This window comes from Macrobrachium nipponense, chromosome 1 (genome assembly GCF_015104395.2).
Source record: "Macrobrachium nipponense isolate FS-2020 chromosome 1, ASM1510439v2, whole genome shotgun sequence".
In the NCBI taxonomy this organism is placed as follows: domain Eukaryota; kingdom Metazoa; phylum Arthropoda; class Malacostraca; order Decapoda; family Palaemonidae; genus Macrobrachium; species Macrobrachium nipponense.
In genome coordinates, this window is record NC_087200.1 from 138994062 (window position 1) to 139017796 (window position 23735).

Genomic DNA, 23735 nt, shown 5'->3' on the forward strand with positions numbered 1-23735 from the left:
CTCCTCGGAGCATAGTAGTAATGAATGCACCAACCCTAAAAAATGCTTTAACTGTAATGGTTCGCACCATGCTTATATAAGGGGATGTGTATATTTCAGATATTTCCAAGAAGCCCTTACCAGATCAAGAAAATTTGGTATAACAATTAAGGAGGCTAAGGAAGACATGAAAGAAGGAATGCAGCTTCCCCTCAAAACATTTGCTGATACTCTTAAACACCATACCAAAATCATACTAAAATTATCCAGTGATGTCTCACAAGCTACCCAATCTTCTAACACCAGAAATCAAATAACTCTAGAAAAGTCAGATAAAAACAATACTATCGAGATAAGTAATAAGTTCAAAGCACTGACCAACCTTGCAGTAGATGATCGTCTTGATGAACAGAGAGAGGATATCTCTGTTAACAAATGCCAAAAGAAAGAAGAAAATATATCTCCAAGGATAATCCATGCCAAAAACAAACTACAAAATACTGAAGAAATGGAGGAAATACTAAGAGAAATAGAAGGACCAGCAGAGATAGGAAAGAGACCTAGAAAACACAGTGAAACATCCTCACCTAAGAACGAGAACAATCTTCATAGTCCAAATAGTAAATGTCTGAAAACTATCAGTTCAGAAGAAACCATTGTTTATACCACCGATAGTAAAGACCCTTCAGAAAATTACTCATCCGAAATAGTTTCACAGAAATCTAAGGAACCTACAAGAAAACCACACATTAAACAATATAAGTCACTAGTACGAGACTATGCTATGCCACCAGATTATAGCAAAGGTGCTAGAAGCAAAATTCCGTTGTACAGTAACAAAAAAATTATCAAAAGTTCCAGTTCAAAAACTAAAGTGGACACAGTTCTTTCAGCTCAGGGTCGTAAGACCGAAGAAAATAGGTAAAATTCACTTCTAAAAATAATGACACTCCCTCACTCATATTGCAATGGAACATTCGAAGCATTAACAAAAAACAAGTTAGAGTTACTTAAATTAATTATGAATATAGCCCAATTTGTATCTGCCTCAATGAAACATTTTTACCTATTTCATTTTTAGCTATTTCCTCCAGTTTTACAAATAAATTTTACACACCTTATCAACCTCACTCTGCTAATCAGCAAGGTAATATGATACTTAGAAAAGATGTACCTTTCACGATATATGATCTTTCATCTTAAATAAATGCCTTAGCAGTTCAGATTCAACTAGAGGAAATTATAACGATTTGCTCTGTATATCTAATTCCAAATAATAATATAGATTTAGAAAAGTTGAATGACTTGATCAAGAAGCTTCCTCAACCAATATTACTTCTAGGAGATTTCAACGCAAGACATTTATCATGGCATGATGTAAAATCAAACTCCAGAGACAACATTATACTTGATTTTGTTATAGATAATCAACTCCATATATTAGATCAAGACAAACCAACACATTTTGACCAACGAACAAAAAGTTACTCTCAAATAGATTTGTCCTTGTGCTCACAAGGTCTAGCAGATAAACATTTTTGGAACACTTATGATCATTTGTGTGGTAGTGATAATTTTCCTGTTTTAATTAGTATTCTGAATTTCACTGGAGAGGTAGCAATCAGTAAATTTAATGTTAATAAAGCCAATTGGGAAGATTAAAGTGAATGGACGAAGAATGTTCCATTATGGGATAATTTGGACATAGAAACTATACTGGTTAAGTTTTTAGTTCTGGTAATTGATGCTGCAGAGTCATCTATACCATTTGCAGCGCAAGTAAAGATTAAGTGTCCAGTTCCTTGGTGGAATGAGGAGTGTAAAAAAGCAAAGAAGGCCTGTAGTAAAGCCCAAAGAAAATTTAAGAAGTCGAGAAACGATTCAGATTACATAGATTGTAAAAGGGTCCTGTGCTCTAGCAAAACGAACATTTAATGAAGCACAAAGAAAATCTTGGTGTAACTAGGTGTAACTACCTAAAATCGGTGTGCAAAGATAAACCCTTAAGTAAGATATGGAAAAAAGTGCATAAAATACTAGGAAAGCTCATTCGATCCCATGTTCCAGTTTTGAAAAATAATAGCAAACTAATATATGATCCTAAAGATGTAGCAACTTGCCTAGCAGAACATTTAATTAATATATCCAAAGGTTCGTCAATGAAATCTTTTCGCACAATTAAAGAAAAAGAAGAAAAGATTCCAATTAATTTTGAGACTTATAAATATTATTCATACAATGTTTGCTTTACCATGGATGAACTTTTATGGCATTGTCAACATGCTCCAATACAGCCCCTGGTGGAGATATGATAACCTTTGAAATGTTGGAAAACTTTCACCCAAACAGTTTACAATATTTATTAAAGCTATATAACAAAATATGGATTGAAATATATTTCCCACAAGATTGCCGGAAAGCACTGGACCTTCCATTCTTGAATCCAGGCTAAGATCCTTATGACACAGACAGCTACAGACCAATACCATTAACAAGCTGTTTATGTAAATTGTTTGAGAAAATTATTAACAGATTAATCTGGTATTTTGAAAAAACAGGATACTTTTCCGTTTCACAATATGGATATAGGAAACTAAGATCTACCTTTGATCCTTTAACTTTACTTGATACCTATATTGGGAAAGGATTTGCTTCAAGTAACTATGCCACAGCCATCTTCTTTGATATGGAAAAGGCCTATGCCAAGACATGGAACCATCAGATTTTAAAAGAAATGCATTATTCTGGACTGAGAGGATTTTTATCCTTAAACATAGTCAAGTTTTTAAAGGAAAAAACTTTTAAAGTTAAGATAAATGATGGTTTATCTAAGGAGTATCCACAACATGGAGTTCCACAAGGTAGTGTTTTGACCACTACCCTTTTTATCATGGCAATTAATGACATTACAAAACAACTACCAACTGGTGTACAGTGTTCATTATATGTAGATGATTTTGTCATTTGGATCCCCCACTCTGGTATCTATCTATACAGGACAAATCATACTACAAAAATCTCTTGATCTTATCGTATCGTGGACTACTGCGCATGGATTCAGTATATCGGCAAGTAAAACTGTATTCATTACTTTTACAAATAAGAAAAATGTACCGAAAAGGAAATTACTACTATTTGATAAACCAATTAATGTTTTTACTCATATTAAATTTCTTGGGATGTATTTGACCAAAGAATGACTTGGAAATTTCACATTAATTACCTACGTGAAAGCTGTAGTAAAGTACTTCATCTGTTGAAGAAATTGTCACATACCAAGTGGGGCTCAGATAGAAGTACATTACTACATTTACACAAAACTTTGATAATGAGTAAAATTGATTATGGGTCGCATTTATATGCTTCTGCATCTGCCAGTGCATTGGAAAAATTAGATCCTCTTCACAATGCAGGTTTGAGATATCCTACGGGTGCATTTAAATCTACACATGTTATTTATCTGTATAGTGAAACAGGTCTGTGTTCACTTGATCAAAGAAGGGTCGAATATAGATTAAACTTCTATTCACGGACATTAAGATACCCATAAAAATTTAGTAGAATTATAAATAATACCATCATTCGAAAAAGAATTGGACCACGATAATTTTATCCATTTGTTATACGACTGAAAATATACATAGAAAAATATAATATTCCACCATTAATATTCCTGAACCATTTACCAAAGTCAACACCTTTTTGGAAATGGAATCAGCCTCATGTATGCTATGAGTTATTCGATTTAAAAAAAGACGAAATTCCAAGTTACGCTGTCAAACAAATATTTTTGGAACACGAAGAGATTCATGCAAATACTATCTCCATTTATAGAGATAGCTCAAAAACTGATGCTGCTGTGGGGTTCGCAGTTATTACAGGCGAAAAATATTATCATGGAAGAATGCGTATTTATAGCTCCATGTATTCCACTGAATTGGCAGGAATTTCATTGGCTCTGTATAAAATCCTCAAAACTCCCAGCAAACATTACACTATATATAGTGATTCAAGAAGTGCTACTTAAGCAATAGATTCTTTTAATCATCACCACCCTGCTATTAGAGTAATACAAGAAAATATTAATTTTTAAGCATTCGAAATATCAAGATATCCTTGTGCTGGACACCAGGCCATGTTGGAATTGAAGGCAATGAAATTGTTGATAAAAATGCAAAGGAAGCAGTATTAAATGATTGAAATAAAATGTACAAAACATATTATAAGGACTCTAAAAATTATTTTAAATTTATTTGAGATAAAATCGGCGGAGACCAATAGTTATCACTTGAAAATAACAAACTTAGAGGGATAAAGACCACAATAATTCCTTTTAAGAATTCTTTACAGAAGCAGAGAAACCATGAGGCTGCTTTGTGCAGGCTGCGTAATGGGCACACAAGGTTAACCCATGGCTTTCTTATGTCTAATCAGCCTCCTCCAGAATGTGTGATACCTGTCAAACCAGAATAACCTTGAAACACATTTTAATTAAATGCTCTTAAGTATTCACATATTAGACATAAATACTTTGGATCATCTAAAATGCAGGACATTCTAGGAGATGACGACTCAAATGTTTGCAAGATTTTAAAATTCTTAACAGATACAGATCTATTAAAACATATATAAATAATTTCATTAGGTACAGATCTATCAAAATATATATTAATAATTTTATTCATACAAATTTGTTTTAAATGTTTACAGTAATGTTTTATCTATTTACTTACTTTTTTAAACTAAATGACTAAAAATATATTTATTTACTATGGTATTTTTAACAGATTTTATCTGCATTAAGTAGCCGATATGACTTAGTCGGAAATGACTGCTTAAACAAATAATAATGATGATAATAATAATAATAATAATAATAATAATAATAATAATAATAATAATATATGTGTATGTATGCATGTGTGTATGTATGCAATATATATATATATATATATATATATATATATATATAATACATATATATATATATACACACATATATATATATATATATATATATATATATATATTATATATATATATATATATTGCATATATATAAGTTATTAATTAATTTTTTTTTTTTTTTTTTTTTTTTTTTTTTTATCCCGAAATTTTTTGGCCCAGCCCTGTGAGAGTCAAGCCTGACTCATTGGGCTGGTTAATCTCCTTCCTTTAATAATAATAACAATTGATTCCAACGAAAACTCACAAGATGTACATTGGTATCTCACATCACAAATAGTCTATTTTCACCTTCAACAACCTAAGACTGGAGCCCCGTACTTCCCCAGATCAAATCTGTTAGTAAGGGGGCAAATGTCGTAAAATGAGAGTTCACGTGATCCAGTTGTCTAAAGCAATTTTGATGTTGAATCTGTTGATTTAGGCCCTTAAAAGCTCAAAAGTGGATGTTGGGATTTTTTTTGCATCTCATCTTCCATATCTGGAAGGCTGCTAAAGTTCAATCCCAGTTCCCATAGGGTGAAAATTAAACTTTATTGAATATGGCATGTGCCAAAATTTAGTGCTTTAAATTCTGGCATGTGTCAGTATTTAGTGTGCACTAAATTCTGGCGAGTACTGGCACATGCCAGGATTTAGAGGTGCTAAATTCTGGCATGTACTGGCATATGCCAGTACGAGCATGAATGTAATGGGCTCTAAATTCTGGTGTGTGGCAGTATGAGCCAGAATTTACCGTGCTCTAAATTCTAGCGCTTGCCAGTACACACCAAAATACAATTCAGAATTTAGCGCACTAAATACTAGAGTGTTCCAGTACATGCCACAATTTAGCTAGAGCTAAATAATATCGAGTGCCATTACACACCAATCGCTAAATTCTGGTGCGTACCAATATGAGACAGATTTGGCGCTCACTAAATTTCTAGAATTTAGTGCATGTTAAATTCTGGCACGTGCCAGTAAGTGCCAGAGTTTAGTGCAGGCTAACTGGCACATGATAGAATTTATCCCGTGCCACAATTTAGCTCTTGCTAAGTTCTGCTGAATAATGGCACACACCAGTATTTAGCACGTGCTACAAATGGGCACATGCCAGTATACTCCAGAATTTAGCACGCCAAATACTACGAGGGTTTTCTGTAAAAGAAGGTTCCCAAAGATTTTTCACAATGAAAAACATGATTATTGAATAATGCATTTTTAGAAAGCTTAGACTTTTTCCTATTTTTTGACATAATCGCCGTTGAGATTAATGCATTTTTGCATGCGGTGTACCATTTTCTTTATGCCTGAATCGTAGAACTCTCCCGCCACTCCTTGAAGATAGCTTAAAACCCCTTTTTTCAGCTCCTCTCTGGTTCTGAAATGCGTTATGGACGTCTGTATGTCCGTCTTTGAATTCTCTGCACCATTTGTGCACGTGTTGTACGCTCATACACTTTTCTCCGTAGACTTCACACAGTTGGAAATGAATGTTCACCAGTGCAATGTTTTTTGCACACACAAAACGAATCACAGAGCGTAATTCGCACCTGGCGTGAGAAGCGAGTGGGAGCTCCATCTCTATCGGCTGCCAAGCCAAGGCTGAGCGCCGCAGACAGCTCGGCGGGGTGGGGGACTGGGAAAGGGGAACCAAGCTACACGCCAGTGTCGCCGGATCCCACGTAACAGCGTTCTTCGCGACTGCAGCTTCTTTGGAACCTTATTATATGGACAACCCAAGTAGTTTGGGCCAATATGCATCAGATTTCAGCACACTAAATGCTAGCATGTGCCAGTACGTGCCAGAAGGAGTTAGAATTTAGCGCACACTAAATTATGGTGTGTATTGGCACTTGCTGGCTTTTAGTGCACTAAATTCTGTCACTTACTGGCATGTGCCAGTATTATGTGCATATACTGTCATTTGCCAGAATTTGGCATGTGCTAAATTGTGTTGTGTGCTGGTAGCCACCATAATTTGGGGAATGCTAAATTCTGGTTCTGTTGGCAAGTGTCAGAAATTCTGGCACCTACTGGCACAAGCTAGTATTTTGCATGCACTAAATTCAGGCGTGTACGGCACATGCCAGAAAATCTGGCACATACTGGCACAAGGTATTATCTAACGTTGCAGAATTCTGGTGTGTACTGGCACACCCCAAAACTTGGAATGTGCTAAATTTTGCCATGTGCCAGTATTTAGTGCGCTAAATTCTCACATGTACTAGCACATGCAAGTATGTAGAGCACCATATTCATGTATTGGCACTGCAAGCTAAATTCTGGCATTTGCCAGTATTTAGCACAAACTAAATTGTGGCACTTAATGACATGTTCCAGAATTTAGCAAGCACTGAATTCTGGCACGTGCCAGTTTTTAGCACGTGCTAAATTCTTGCAATACTGCATATGCCATTATTTAGTGTGGTCTAAATTCTGGCACATACTTACAAGTGCAAGTATTTAGAGAGCTGAATTTTCTCATGTACTGGCACGTGTCAGCATTTAGCACGCTGTAAATACTGGCACATGCTATTGGTTAGTGAGTGCTAAATTTTGACACATACTTGCACATACCAGTATTTTGTATGCTAAATTCTGTCATGTACTAGTACATGCCAGTACTTGCCAGAATTTATTACACACTAAATTTTGGTATGTACTGGCACAGTCCAGTATTTAGCACATGCTAAATTCTGGCATGTACTGGCGTGTGCCTGAAATTTAGCATGCACTATATTCTTGCATGTACTTGCCATTACCAGATTTTTGCATGCACAAAATTCATGACTTACAGCCTTAGAGGCACTACATCATTTGACATGTCATTCCACATCACTTCATCACTTTTGATTGACAGACAGATTTGTCGTCAGTAAAAGGATTTATGGTAGAAGATGCATGGGTGGATGACCTTTTGTGTGTGTGTGTCTGAGCGAGTTTTTTTTTTTTTTTTTTTTTTTTGTTTTTTTTTTTTTTTTTTTTTGCACTAATGGTGAAATCACATATATCTTAACCTGTTATGTTTTTTTTTTTTTTTTCCACTGAATGACTACTTAGGCTAAGGCCCCACCGAATCCGGCGCGGCGCGTCACGTGCGTCCAACACGGCTACGCATTTTGTGCGTTTCGATCAACTGTCATAGTTCAAACACGAGTGGCCCCACACGGCGCATGAGCGTGCGTGGCGTCAGGTGCGTTACCGGACTAGACGCACAAGGAACAAAACATTTTGTTTTTAGCCGCGCGTGGACGTGCGTCTCCGAGCTCTGGTCCGCATGAAGGAAGAAATTGTGGTAGACCTACAACACTTGCATTTGAACCACCTGCCCAACTTTGAGTTATAATCAAATGTGATGATTTGTGGTTAAAATAAAGGATTAATGCATTTTTTTATTATATTCTAATGGATACATTTATGGTAATATCTTTGTTTCAGAAGTTCCTGTATCAAAGTGTTCAGTTCACACACAATTCTACGTATCTTAATTTTTGTATTAAATAAAATAAAGTGCAACTTTAATTTCGAAATCAGTAATCCTTCCCTCAGAGTTACTACAAGTTTCTTACATTGATACGGATCTTCTGTAATTGGTATCAAATTTTGATATTCGAGATATAATGCCCTCGTGAATTAAGTCAAAGGTTTTCCGCGGCATCCGACAATATTTTAAAAAAACTTGTCTGGACGCTATCGTAACTTATGAAAGAGTTTTGCATATTCTCCACTCTTTCCTCATCTAAAGTTTCCTACTGTTCAACGCCTCTAATTTGGTTGACAGCACCGAGTCAGAGGAAAACCTCGCGCTCTCCCTTCATAACGGCAAGTACTGCTGAAGTTTGAATTGTCCGTCTTATAACCGTCACTCGTTTGTCTGGTTGGGCCACACTCACAGAAGACGGACACGCTTGTAGACGGATAGCCGTGTTGGACGCACGCGACGCGCCGCGACGGATCCGGTGGGGCCTTAGCCTAACAAAGCTGTATGCCATGGTAACATAATGAAAATTTCCATCACTCATTGACTTCATTCAGAGACCACCAATGCATTTTGTAGCAAAGCACCATGTTCAGTTGCATGTCAATTTTTGCCATTTCCTTTTTGAAAAGTTGTGAATGAGCATGTGTCACGATACTGTCTCCACGACAAGTGACTTTTGTTGTGGTGCACTGATATTTTTGTACGTGGTGAATGGCCCCACCACCACCTGAGAGGCTCAGGGAGGTTTAGACCCCCCCCCCAAAAAAAAAAAAACAAAAAAAAAAAAAAAAAAATGGCATTCTTCAAAAAAATTGAGGCTAGCTGGTCAGTGGCATTGTGCTGTCTGTCCTGCAGAACATTAAAGCTGCAAAGGGCAAGCCGAAGTAGTATGCATTGGACTTGAGGAAGAAGACATTCAGTAGTCAGGTCTGCAAGGTTATGGCTAAGTCATGCAATGAGGAAATTGGACAGTTAACCTTAATCTAGTTTTATCAGCAAAGGACAGGTGGTTTGCACATGTGGGTGCTAAATTAAAGTCTGCAGCTATGAAGTTTGCAGGTCTGCAATGGCTCGGAACTTTAGGCACCTGAAAGTTGGTGCTTTCGGTTGAAGGTTTGACTCATGGTGAAGCTTGGGATGCTTCTGAGGAGCCAGGAGGGGATAAGGGAATTACAGGAGACTTTGAAAGATTTAACAAAAAAGGAAGCCCTTGTTTTAAGTGAAAGACTAGTGCTGGCAAAACTCCTTGGCCTCAAACGCCTTTACTGATAAGAAGAAAGAGAAATTACCTGGTAGAAAGCTTTTGAACCAGCATCTGCCTTGTTACTTGCAGATGCTTTGGTAGCCATTATTGCAAACTATTGAAAGTTAAAAATGCAATGCATCCTTGTTCCCTATGTGAGTTGATCTATGGCCTCTTTGTGATTTTGTAGTGCTTGGAGGAGAAGGAGCAGTGCTGGGATACATAGGGACTGGACTCTGGAGAATCTGCTAAAGTATTTGCTGAAATCTGGCCTTGACATCTTCGCTCGCAGATGCTTGGAAAGTCGTCACCGTACAGATGTTGGAACCACTTCATGATAGGGGGAAGTAGGTCTGTTTACTTCTAAGGCTTCTACTTGGATGACTTGTATCGCCAAAGGAGGTGACGACGTTATGAAGGATGACTTGCGAGAGTTGCTGGACGAAAATTGTGCTGTATGGCGTTCTAACTATTGTCGACCTTAAAGCCTTCCCCAGGGCCTTTGAGCATGCTGAAGGCGTTCAAGAAATAAAACGAATAATAATTGTGAAGCAGAATATGTATTAGAATACCTTCATGATAACTCGATTGTTTGGCTCAGAAACGTAGGTGAATGCCTTGGTGTCCTTTGTTGACGTGCCAGGTTCTACTAGGAATCTGATATTTCTTGATTCCCTCTTAAAGACTAGGACCCTCTGGGCAACTCAGGGACTGAGTTCATGACCTCGACAAGATACAGGACCTCACGAGTTTTTAACAATCTGGCCATTGTATGCAGTTTTGTCATCAACACTGGTAAGCGAGAGAGAAAAGGTTTTGTTTTTATTTTTGCAGTGTATTTTTATTATGTAGACTTTTTTTGTCTTTTTAAGAGAGGAAATGAGAACAGAGTGTTGACTAGGTCTTAAGAATAAATTTAGATTCTATTACTGAGTCGGATATTCCTCAGCGATCCGCAATATTCCTGTGAATTTATTTACTGAAAAATATAGTAGGGTATAAACGGCTGAAAACATACACTTCCTCTTTCACGACTATGGGAAAATTGATTCAGACCTCGCCAGGTGTTCAACCTGCACCGATGCATCTTGACTGTAAGGCCACTGGAGAAATAATAATTCACGAGACAGACAGCTAAAATAACAGAGACTATTATTCCCCAAAGTAATGAAAAGGCCAAGTCTGGGATACCAGTTTTTGACAATAAATTGCCTGCTACAGATTATGTGAATTCATTAAAGCAATGCATAAAAACAAAATGGCAAAATCTGTGGGACAGCGTAGCAGACAACCATAATTGAAATGCATTAATCCGAATGTTAACTTGTGGAGGTCATCAGTGCAAAATGAAAAGCGAGCTAAAGTGATATTAAGAAGATTACGAGTAGGTCATAACGAGACTAACCCACGAGTTAATTATACATATATACATACATACATATACGTGTATATATATATATATATGTATATTATATATTATTTATATATACACACACATATATATATAAATATATATACTATATATATTTATATATGTATATATATCTATATATATATATTTATACATAATATATAATATATACATATGACTACATACGTACTTACTGGGTCAGTACTATATGAACCTTTTGTATACATAGTTTGATTTTACACCAATGAGTGAAAATGAAAACTAATCACCTGGGTTTTTGTCGAGATTCAGTAGACTCTTGGAATCGTGCGTCTGTACCGACAGACGGACACGACTTCGGTCGGGGCTGTTCAAATTATTTGAAGTCACAAAACGTATCTTCGTCGTCGCTCTCCTCATTGTGAAATGGACCAAAGAGCATCCTATGACGAGCGCAATGATTAGTGTTAGATATGGTTTGCTGGCTAATTTTAAAGCTCCTTTTATTCTAGGAAACTTTCGAAGTGTCGGCCACAGGAAGTTTGTCATTGTTCCTTTTCGATCGTTACGTTGCAACGAAACTTTTTTTCATATTATATTTGCTTTGTTGCTTTCACTGTGTGTGTGTTTGTTCGTTTTGAGAGGGAGAGAGGTGTCTTACATTTAAAGAAAGATGGTTAGAAGAAGAATGTTAACATATTCCATAAACGGAAATTTTTCAATGGAAAATTTTATAAGCAGGATCTTATGGCTATTCTTGATTATACCGAGGACCAGCTTCAATGATTGATGAAAGCAAATGCTGTATATTAATTATAAACGTCTTTCACACTGAATGTTGCGTTTCTCCAGCAGGCTTTCGCACAACTGACTGACTGTACTACCAGCCGATCTGGATTTGAAATCATCAAATGTACCACAGGTGTTTCCATATATGTAAAGTACGACAGTGCACATATGTTTATATATTACACACCCATGTAATATATAAGAAATATATATAGTATATATATGATATATAGGATACATATACTATATACATATGTAAACAATAATTATAATTATATATAGAATACATACATACATACATACATTACATACCATACATACATAATACATACATACATACTACATACATACATACATACATACATACATACATACATACAGCTATGTATATATTTATATATGCATATACATATATATTTAATATATCCATTATATGTCTGTATGTGTGTATTCATAATTACATATAAATGAATACGGTCTGCATCATGTCAATTGATGAACTATCATCCTTATTCGTCACATTATTTTATGGTCATTTTGAAGTAAATGAAAAACTTGGGCTCATTTTCTCTCACTTTTGGATACAGTCTTTTGACCAATACCGTAAGCGTGCCATTTCCTCCACTTCCATAACTGAATGAACTCCTCTCGATGGCCATCATAGAACCGCGCGGATAACCGCTGTAATGTGTAAGGTCACAGCTTTTTACATCCGCGTGGATTGTGCCGTGGTTTCCGCCTGAGGATGAAAAGACATTGCCTTCATCGTCTCCAGAAAAAACACCTGCCTTGCTTACCATAAATGAAGGTACCAAGGCATGTCGTACAAGGAAGCGTACATATGCTATCTTTGCTGGTATATTTTTTTATTTGTTTATTGTTCAAGAAGTTCAAATAGCAGTGCATTTCATCAGTAGCACATGAAGCATTCATCGTCATTATCACGAAAATGCAATATAATCAAACCATAGAAATCATGGGCAGTGTCGACTTTTATTTAATGAAAAAACGTCTTGTAGAAGACAATTAGGGCGAAAAATGACGTTTGTCGCTGAATGCATAGTGATCATCCATAGCCATATATACTATAACGTACAAAGAACCATTTGGAGGTCTGATCAGCGCATGCTATTGATTACCATGGCAGATTGCTTGTTCTTTATTTATTTTTTTTTTCCTTTATTAATTTGACAAGGGGAGCCGCCCTCTGTGGAATCACGACATAACGCCCAATGCTAGAGAACTTTGAATATGTCTATGTTGATGTGATTTGTAGTTTAATAGGATATGCTAAAGTAAGTAATTTTGACCCATTCCGGTCAGCGAACCCACGAAACAAAACGTTCTGTCATGTAATTTTGTAATATAACATCTTCCATAATAATTGCAATAGCATTGAACTTTACCTGAGAATAATCACAAACGATAAAAAACAATGAGTAAAGTCTGGCCATTATTGCGCCTTCATAGCTCAGTGGCTAGAGCGCTGGTCTAGTAAACCAGAGGCCGGGAGTTCGATCCTCCCTGAAGGCACGCTGTGATGAAGCCTTTTGTATTTTAGCTATTTCAGAGTTAATTGTATACGCTGTCGGTATTCGGTTTTACTCTGTGCCCTGGAGAAGTAAAATAGCTATAGTCTATTCCATTCCATTTGTCGCCTCGCCAACCATAGAACGTCAATCACTGGAGTGGCAATCTCCCTGCCAAAGTGTGACTTATATTATTATTATTATTAGTGTTGCTGATATTATTAGTGTTATTATTATAATAATTATTACTGGACCTAATTTCACAGAGAAAAATTACCATTACAAAAACAGGTTGGCCTAAGCACTCCAACCATTGTGGTCAAGGCCTAAATTACTGGACTTTCTTTGCATACAGTCACTAAGCAACAATTAAACAGTAATGTACAATCACTAAACACGTAACATTCACAATACACTTACACTCACTAAACACTCACTAAACACACACTTACTCATCTATCACTCACTCACTATACACTCACATTCAATAACACTAAACACTCACTAAACTCACAGAACACTAAACGCTCACTAAACACTCCTAAAACACTAGACTCACCAAATACTCACTATATCTCAAACACCTGGTAAACATTCCACTTTCATTAAACATAATTCCTAAAATTTCTTAAAGTAATCAAACATAAACATTCACTAAGCACTCACTATACACTAAACAGTCACTAAGTACTCACTATACAGAAAACACCCACTAAACATTCACCAAGCATTCACTATACACTCATTAAACCCTAAATGCTCATTAAACCCCTAAACACTAAACAGTGAATGACCATCCACTCATTACTCATTAAACACACAGTTAACACTTACACTAAACATTCACTAAGCACTAACATTCACTAAGGATTTAATTAACATTCAATAAACACTTACACACCATTCAATAAACACTTACACGCCAAACATTCACTAAACACTAACATTCACGAGACACTCACTAAGCACTCGCTACACACAAACATTCACAAAACATAAACTAAACCTTAACACTCACTAAGCATTCACTTAATACTTACACACTAAACATATAATAAACACTAACATTCACTAACCCTTAAACACTCACCAAACATTCACTGGATGCTTATGTACCAAACATTTGCTAAGCACTCACATTCACTAAACCCTAAACACACACACAACTCTAAACACTCACTGATTGCTTACAGACTTAAAATGCACTAAACACCAACATTCACAAGACATTCACCAAACAGTCATTAAACATTCACTGAATACTTACACACTAAACATTCACTAACATTCACAAAACTCACTAAAACCATAAAGACTCACTAAACATTCACTGAATACTTTCGCAATAAACAATCACAAAACATTCACTAAAGCCTACATTCACGAAACACTTACTCATAAAAATTCACTAAACTACCCTAAACATTTGCTAAACACTTATTAAATATTAATGATAAAAAAATTCACATTTGCAGTAATCCCCTGTTCAATTTGCGGGTTACCACACCTTTAATTAAACGTGGCCGCAAGGCTTTGCAGTGCCGCCCTGGTGGAAGACCACCGAACTTCGTAATACTGGTATAGAGATCGCAAATCCAGGTAAATACCCTCCATGTCACCAACACAGGTTAGCATATTTCAAGGTTGTTTTTCCAGTTTACGGACGTATATGTAACTTTGCTATCTTAATAAATTTATTTTCATGTTGATGCGATGAAATCTACATGGCGTAAAGTTTGAATGATAACGAAATTTCTTCATCTGAACAGTTTGTGGACGTAGGTCTACCTTTAGCGTGGGCTATACCAGGGAGAATTTTTTTTTTTTTTTTTTTTTTTTTTTTTTTTTATAAAAAAGCTCCATCCTTTGTTTGCGTTTGATACGAGTAGACTGATACAAACTGTCAAGCTCATCTTTCTTGTGCTTGTAAGGGTATATTACTGATACAAATCAAGTTTTTTTTTTCATAAAGTGTGAAGGTTCTTGTGTGTATGCATGTACATATATATATATATATATATATATATATATATATATATATATATATATATATATATGATATATATTTTATATTGTATATATATATATATATATATATATACATATATATATATATATATATATATATATATATATATATATACATATATATATATATATATATATATATATATTATATTATATATTATATATATACGTTGAACTGTTCTTAAAGAAATAGTGTGAGCTAAACATGCGCAGTGTTACATGATTACATCGTCACCCGTAGGTGGACGGATGATGAAGTGTGGCAGACGATAGCACATTCGTTTCCCGAGCATTTCCACTGTGATCGTAAGTGGAATGGAATATAGAATTTAGGCCAAAGACCAAGCACTGAGACCAAAGAGGCCATTCAGTACTGAAAGGGAAATTGAGAGAGAGAGAGGCTTGAAAGGTATAACAGGAGGAAAACCTGGCAATTGCACAATGATCGTTGGTGCCGAGTTAACCAACGCCGCCAGCTTAAAAAGAAGTTCATGCAAGTGTTGCTTTTGGGCAACTTTCAAAGTCATTAACACTCGGTTACCACCTCTGATGTATCGATGGTGAATCTATGGTTGGCATCTAGGCATTTGAAAAATTTGAACACTTGCGCATGACAGGGTGCTTTGACCGAATGTAAACAAACGCATACAGTAGTCAGCCCTTTCCTATACGTTTTCTTTAATTAAGTTTAATCCAGCAAAACCCATTTCCTTCGTCAGTGATAAGCCAACGCGAAATGGATCCGCGTTTGCTCGACTGAATTGACTGCTTTATGAGCAGATACACCAAAATCATCACAGAAATTAGTTACTGCCCTCACTCAAACTGTTTACCGTGCCGAATCGTTGAGTGATCAGTATACCAGTGCTAATATTCCGCGTAACGTAAACTCTGTAGTCATCCCTTGTAAATTACTCTAAGCTGAAGAGGAAAACAGACAAAACCTACTAGAAATCCGAGATACTTACAGTGGATCACATTCTGGTGGTTTGCCCCAGATATTTTAACCAAAGGGAAAGATATTTCCAGGGTAAATACCTCTCGAATATCTTGGGAGATGAAGCAGATATTTCTGATCTGATCTCCTTTAAAGTTTATTCAAATTTCTAGTAACATTTAGTTAATTATATTTATATATCATATCATACAGATTTGTGAAGACATTAAACTATTTTTAATATATATTACGCCATTCATTAAACTTCATATTTTTATTTTATTAGTCACATCTAATTTTATGAATCATTTCTTTCACTAAGTCATTAATTCATTTACCATCATTCAATTTATTTAACCTTCATTACGGTGCTGAATGGCCCTCTTGGCCCCAGTGCCTGGGCTTCAGCCCTAAATATCATCCATCCATCCTACTAGAAATGTTGTTAACAAAAAATTCGGAGGCACTTTTGACCGTTAATTTTTTACTTGCCACAGCATGAAAAAAAAAATGCAAAACGAACCAGAAATTCAATGACTTTTTAGCTGTTATTTTCTAGACAAGCCGTACTACTACTACTACTACTACTACTACTACTACTACTACTACTATACTACTACTACTACTACTAATAATAATAATAATAAGGTTATTAATAGCAGTAGCAGCACACACACACACACACGTACGTTCATATGGAAAAGGTGATAAATAAATACGTAAATATGAGGGCATAGAAACGTAAAACTGAAATGTTTGAAATTCAGACGTCAACAGAGAGAGAAATCAATTTTTTCCGCTTAAATATTTTGGAAATCGGTGGATTCCACAACTGCACCGGACAAATACACATTTCAGTTGTAGCCAAGGTAAAACTCCTAGCAAACGGAGTAGTATTAAACCTGATATGCTAGAAAACGTCGTACTCTTTACAGCAGCAGCAGCAGCCTGCCTAGTGTCATGAGCAGATGCAGAAGATGTTTATCTTTTAGTAAATTTTATGTAACAAACGTAATGAACTTATTTATTTTAACACTTTCCTCTTCCTTGTTCAGAGTACCAATCGTCGGAGTATAGTCTTCTGGAGCTCTCATCTCAAACTCTTAGATAGAGTTATGTCATAAGTCGGGTTTATGACGCCGACCTTTAATCGTGACTTGTGGCACAGATAAAAACTAAGTTCATTACATTTGTTAAGAATGGTTCGTCCTGAAATATATATATATATATATATATATAATATATATATATATATATATATATATATATATATATATAACTATAAAACGTGTGTGTACACACTTTCTTCCTTGTTTGACGTACCAAAACATCCCGAAACATTCTAGAACGTCGTAAGAGGAACGGAGACAGCAGTACTATGAATATGGTTCTCAAAAGTTCCATTTCTTATCAAAAGTTACTCAAAGGGATCATAAACAAGTCACTGAATAGAATTTTTTGAAATGTCGCATTCCTTGAATTTTTTTTTTTTTTTTAGAAACCTGTGCATGCATGTTGTGGTAGAAAGTATATCACTATAATCATAATACACTAGTCTATACTAAAATCTGTTAATAAAGGATGGTCGCTGTCAAATGACATTCAAAGGTTCATAGAAAATGTGCCTTCATAGCTCAGTGGCTAGAGCGCTGGTCTAGTAAACCAGAGGCCGGGAGTTCGATCCTCCCTGAAGGCATGTGTAAGTTTTGTGTTCGTGACCCAACTCTGCCTTTCAAGTTAGGTTCTTGGGACCCAAAGGACGTTAATAATTTCCTTTACATGCTGCTGAGTGAGCAAGAGCCCGTGATGGCCTAACGCGAGCTGAATCTCGGACGGTGTTTGTTGTTGTTGTTCAAGATGAAGACAACCTTGTGGTGGCACGGGCTCTTACTCCTGGAGCAGCCCGTAACTGGATGGTTTTCTGTGCTTCGTTGCACGGCAACTGTAAAGTAGACATTGTAGGAAATTATGCAGTTTAGAAGAAACAGTGACGTGCTCTATATCATGTCCAGTTTGTTATCATGTCGGGATTATTTCCTGTTTTATTCGTCCTTATAGATTAGCACTTCCAAACCCGGCTATTAACTTCCTTCTACAGCTCCTACATCATCGTCATTGTCATTATCCTATCCAAATCCGTGCATCGCTAACGCATCTTTGCTTTGGGGTCTTTCAACTATTCAGGCGCCCAGTGGTGAATCCCAGTTGACACTTACCTGGTACTAACTAGTCTCCACTTCATTTCGACCGCATGTTGTGCAGTTCAGCAATTTCCCTTTGGGTATCACTTCCCATACTATCCTGCCATGTTCCTTTTATTAGTCTCATTATTTCTAATATAATCTTTTTAAAGTTTATTCTCAAATCGACAAAATCTTTTAGGTATATCTTCATTTTCATACCATGACTTATGTTTGTATTGCAATACAGATTGTATTAATGTATTAACTTCCTTTCGTATGCAATTTCATTCTCAGTGATCTTATTCAGTCTGCCAATTGTTTGATTTACATATCTTTGTCTTACACCAAATTCCAACTCAAAAGAGAACCTGTATTTGATATGAGTTCTGAAATATATTAGAGAAGTAGTGTCATTAATCCTGTCTCCATCTAGTGTTATTTCATCTCTTTGTGCATTCTTTATCATCAGCATTTCTCCTTTTATTAGATTCTGTTAAGCAAGCTATGTTAATCTTTCAATGTTTTCCTGATTGAACCAGCATCGTCTGTGTGCCCAATCTGTCTGTTTTTACTAACTAAACTTAAAAGCTTTTCTTTCACACCTAACCAACTTTGCATTATAAACAAAGTGAGTAAGAAGGCAAAAAGCAAAGGTGGCCTAATATTCACCTGCAGCTTTCCTGTATTACTGCAATCTCACTTGACAAGATTCCGTCAACATGAACCATATATGAACTTTGTTCTTTGATAGATTTAATTGTATTTACAAAGTTACCATAATGTAAGACTCTCAGTTATAGTTTTTGGATGTAGTCAACTGCCGTGATCAACAAGAGCCATCTGAAGGGGTTTTTGAATTCTTACAATGCTGTACAGTATTTACCATCACAAAATCTGCCGGAATTCAATAAACTTAAGTCCAATGATATATTCACATCATTCTTTACTTTGGTACCTTTGCTATGACTTCCAGATTCCCTTCATTAGGGTTTCCTCATTCCTTATTTTTCCTATTAGTCTAGTTCGTATATATCCATCCTTTAATTTTGATAGTCCTATGGAAGTCTACGTATAGTTGGTCAGTAGAAATAAATGTTGGACTTGACACAATTAGGATATTTCTTCATTGTCTTTGGCTTCGTACGGATGCCCAAAAACCATCCGAAACAATCCTTTGTGATTTTCATTTCATAAGGTTGGCACAAAAAGCGGACAGGCACTAAGGATGTCTTGGTAGGGACCTTCTGTATTGTTACAGAATGATGATATTGATGTACAATATATTGTAAAAGCCCTGGGAATCCTTCTGGCATTCAGCTCTGGTCGCTTTTGTCCCAAAACTCACCTATATATATATATATATATATATATATATATATATATATATATATATATATATATATATATATATATATATATATATATATATATATATATATATATATATATATATATATATATGTGTGTGTGTGTATGTGTATATATGTATATATATGTATAAATATGTATATATATATATATATATATATATATATATATATATATATATATATATATACTGCCTGTCACCTTGAAACAAAAAATTATGTAAACCTCAACATGAACCCAAATTGGTTCTTGTTTTGATTTAAATACAATTAATTGTTATTTATTTTGATTTAAATACAATTAATTGTTATTTATTTCTTAAGATACATATTGGTGAATGGCTATGTTGCCTGGTCTCGGGGATTTTAGCCTGAATTTCATAAAGCATGGATTCTCATCCTTTCCTGAATAACTTTAAGTGTTAAGTTTCCTGTCAAATTTATCTATGCGTGCTTTATGCCTGGTTAATTCACATTGCATCTTTTAGCATAGGTTTTCCGTTGTAATTTATATCAACAAAGAGGCTTCCTCTAAATGTTCAAATTTTAGTTAATTTTTTCAAGTTGATTCAGGATCTTATTGAAATTAATTCACGATTTCGAAAGTGTTATCTGAAAGGGATTTACACACCAGTAACTAACGTAAATTACAAATACTGATTTGTCCATAAATATAGTAGTAGAGGACAAGTTGAAGGAAAGGTTCTGAGACAATAATGTTGTTATACTATTGATTCGCTGATCTTCAAGAAGGCATCGAAAGAATAGTCCCACTAGAGAAATGGTCTTGCTATATGGGATAGTGGTTAAGTTTATGGGGCTTCTGATTCATTCCCCTTTCACTGTTCTAACTTTCACCACAGTACCTTTTACTGTTTCAATCATAGCCATTGGCCTAAGTTTTTAAACCAATCGCTTATTGCCTATCTTTTACCTGTCTGTCAGTTTTAACAAATACACATGTCAACTTACATTTTCTGGGATGACAAGTCCCCAAACACTTCCTATAAGTTGAAGTCATCACAGCCCTAATCTTAGCGCCCCCCCCCCCCCCCTCCCCACTTCTATGTTGCCGAATACCAAATGCACCTAATTCCTTTTCTTAAGATGCAGTGCGTTGTAGAAGTGATGGAGTTCAAAGGACATGGATTAATCCATCTTCAAAGGCAGGCAACCAGCTAACAGATGTAGAAACAATGCAGAGCGAGCTGTGCCGGGAGAGGGTATAAAAAATCAGCGTTGCCATTACGAATTGGGAACCTTTTAGTTAATGCTGCGTAGGTACAGCATCATCTTCAAGAATACATTATTGCTGAAAGCAGGAGCAATTGTGAAACCTCCAATCTGCAGCAGTCATTCGCTGATAATCTCTTATAAAGGTGAATAAAGATGAAGCATTCTTCTGATACCAAAAGTTGCAATGACTGAACTACCAAACCCAAGTACCCATTGTTTTTCACTTTTGACAATTCCTATATGCTTATGTATATGTATAAATTTCATAATTAGATTTTTTTTAAAGAATTACTGTTCTAACCCTCTTTGACAATTACATTCCATCTCCTGTTACTTGTTTGAAGGTAAGTCTAATTTTGTCTCCCTATTCTTCAGAGATTAATGTACTTCTCTCCCCTTTCTTTAAAGATCAATCAAGTACCGCAACTCGTGAATGCAGCTATTAAAATGAACATTCATGTGCTCAACTTCTTTCATGACAGGTGGTTCTTAATCTCAGTTTGAAATAATGGACGCACACCTGTGCTGCTTGAACCTGCTTCAACAAGTGAGTTTTTTTTCTTTATTTTTTCTTTTCATGTGGATGGTTGGAATATGGTATTTTTATGAGCATTACAAATAATGGTAAATTAATCCTTTCGGTGGTTAATTAATTCTGTCAATTGAAGCTTTTTAGGTTATTTCAAGTGCTATATTATATCCTGATCCCAAGAAGGTTCATCCTGAACCTATTGCTACAAAATTTGCATTTTGCTCTAGAGATGTTGAGAAAATTCTAGTTAACCTTAATAGCTGGGGCGGAGAATATCCTGATGGCTTCTTCCCTTTGTTTTTTGAAAAGGGTTTTGTGTGTTGTCTCCCAAAATTAGTAGAATCTTTAGATGTAGACTCTTTGCAGATGAGCGCAAGCTTATTAATACAGTACCTGTTCGAGGGAGTGGCATATCTACATACTGCAGTAATTACAGGCCGATTTCTATTCTCCCTGTGCTCTCCAAAATTGTTAAAAAACTTATTTGTAAGCCACTGTATAAGGATTGTTAGCTGACAGTCAGTATGGAAAGGATGCAGTTAGGCACCTGCAATGCTCTTTTCTAAGGCTGCCCGCACAAGGGACAATAAGTAGTTGTCTACAAAGTCGCCAACTGATGTGTACCCGCAGACGAAACACTATTTCTGCCCGCTACAGTTGAACTTCTAACAGTATCAACATGGATAACTACTGTTGATGTTGCATGTGTTTGCGCTTTGCTACTGAAGAGAAAGGAACCGCTAAAGATATCCACTATAAAATAATTAGCTTCATATTTTACTACGCCGCAAGGAGCTCTGATATGATAGTATGATAAGATTTAGAAATATAAAGGATATAATCTTCCCCTTCTCCTAAGCAATTATTAATTCCTTTGTATTAAAAAAATATAACAAAGTATAGTATACAATTACATACAAAGCTTCGTATGTAAGAAGAATACCAATATATATATATATATATATATATATATATATATATATATATATATATATATATATATATATATTGCTCAAGATTTTAAGCCAGAATCTAGGAAAAATAAAGTCTTTTACCCAAGTTTAATGCTTCTATGTCTATATGCAAGTTGCCCCTTCCTATTTGGAAGAATCCATTCTCTCCATTCTCTTGAAAAAGCTATCTCTTCTCCAATTGGTTCTTGGAATTACCCCCTGCAGAGCCAACACTTCAAAAGGCCTGGGACCCAGCAGCTCACTCTCAGAAGAACACCAGACCTAGGAGAGGTCAGATCTCTTGCACCTGACCAGATGGTCCCCCCCCCCCCTCCCCCTTGGCCTGCTTTCCCATGCTCTGGGAAGTCCCAAGTATATTTTTAAGGTCCATAGTGCCAGGAGACATTAAGGAGAAGACTACCAGCCTGCAATATTCAGGTACTGTAGGAGGAATTCCATTTCAGCCAGGGAAATTTTTTTACATTTGTCTGTATTTCATTTCATTTTTCCAAGGCGACTAGTGTAGTTCTCATCCCCCCATCTGGGCTCAATTCTGTAATTACTCCCCTGTAACATCTCCATAGTGAATTTAAGCCACGAAACAGTTTTCTTTATGTAAATTTCCCAGTCATTTCATCCCCCCCCACCATGAGTGGCCTTTTTGATTGAAAGAAAGTAGTGAGTAATGCTTGCAATTGTGTGCCCCCTGCCTTATGCCTGTGTCCTCTATTTGCAGACAAACACTGTGCCTGACTGTGGTAGGAATTGGAAGTCCTTGAAGCTTGCAATTTTATTCCATTGTGCAAATCTCTAAACGCCATGACTCAATTGCTCCAGCCACGTGTTCCGGTGGATCGACAAAGCGATCCCCCCTTTATGTTCCTGGACCTCTGTAAATTCATGTAAATACAGTGCTTTTAAAACTAAGTCCAGCTTTTATGTAAATTCCTCCCTCCTCAGTAGTATCGGCCTTCTGCCTGAGTAGTTTAGTTTTTTTTTCTTTGTTCTGACCCCCCGTCCTCCAGTCAAGGCCAAAATTTTTCAGTGTTAATTATATTTCCTGGGAATGATCGAGATGGATAAGAAATAAAATATATATATATATATATATATAATAAAAATATAATATCTATATATA

General features: G+C 35.8%; 1 protein-coding gene, 1 long non-coding RNA gene and 2 other non-coding genes across 4 annotated transcripts in view; 3 read left to right on the top strand and 1 right to left on the bottom strand.

Moving 5' to 3' along the window:
• LOC135220290 (uronyl 2-sulfotransferase-like) overlaps window positions 1-11899 on the bottom strand; it is a 40838-nt gene extending 28939 nt beyond the window's left edge. Inside the window, exon 1 of the mRNA XM_064257543.1 lies at window positions 11334-11899. Coding sequence (XP_064113613.1) covers window positions 11334-11592 — 259 coding nt within the window. The 5' untranslated portion in view covers window positions 11593-11899. The remainder of the gene's footprint in view (window positions 1-11333) is intronic.
• Window positions 1-23735, top strand: part of LOC135220291 (uncharacterized) — a 498885-nt gene that overhangs the window by 344358 nt on the left and 130792 nt on the right. The window contains exon 2 of the long non-coding RNA XR_010315639.1: window positions 21521-21659. This is a non-coding gene — a long non-coding RNA (uncharacterized LOC135220291). The remainder of the gene's footprint in view (window positions 1-21520; window positions 21660-23735) is intronic.
• Window positions 13293-13365, top strand: Trnat-agu (transfer RNA threonine (anticodon AGU)). The gene has a single exon. It is a non-coding gene; the product is annotated as a tRNA-Thr (tRNA).
• Window positions 17950-18022, top strand: Trnat-agu (transfer RNA threonine (anticodon AGU)). The gene has a single exon. It is a non-coding gene; the product is annotated as a tRNA-Thr (tRNA).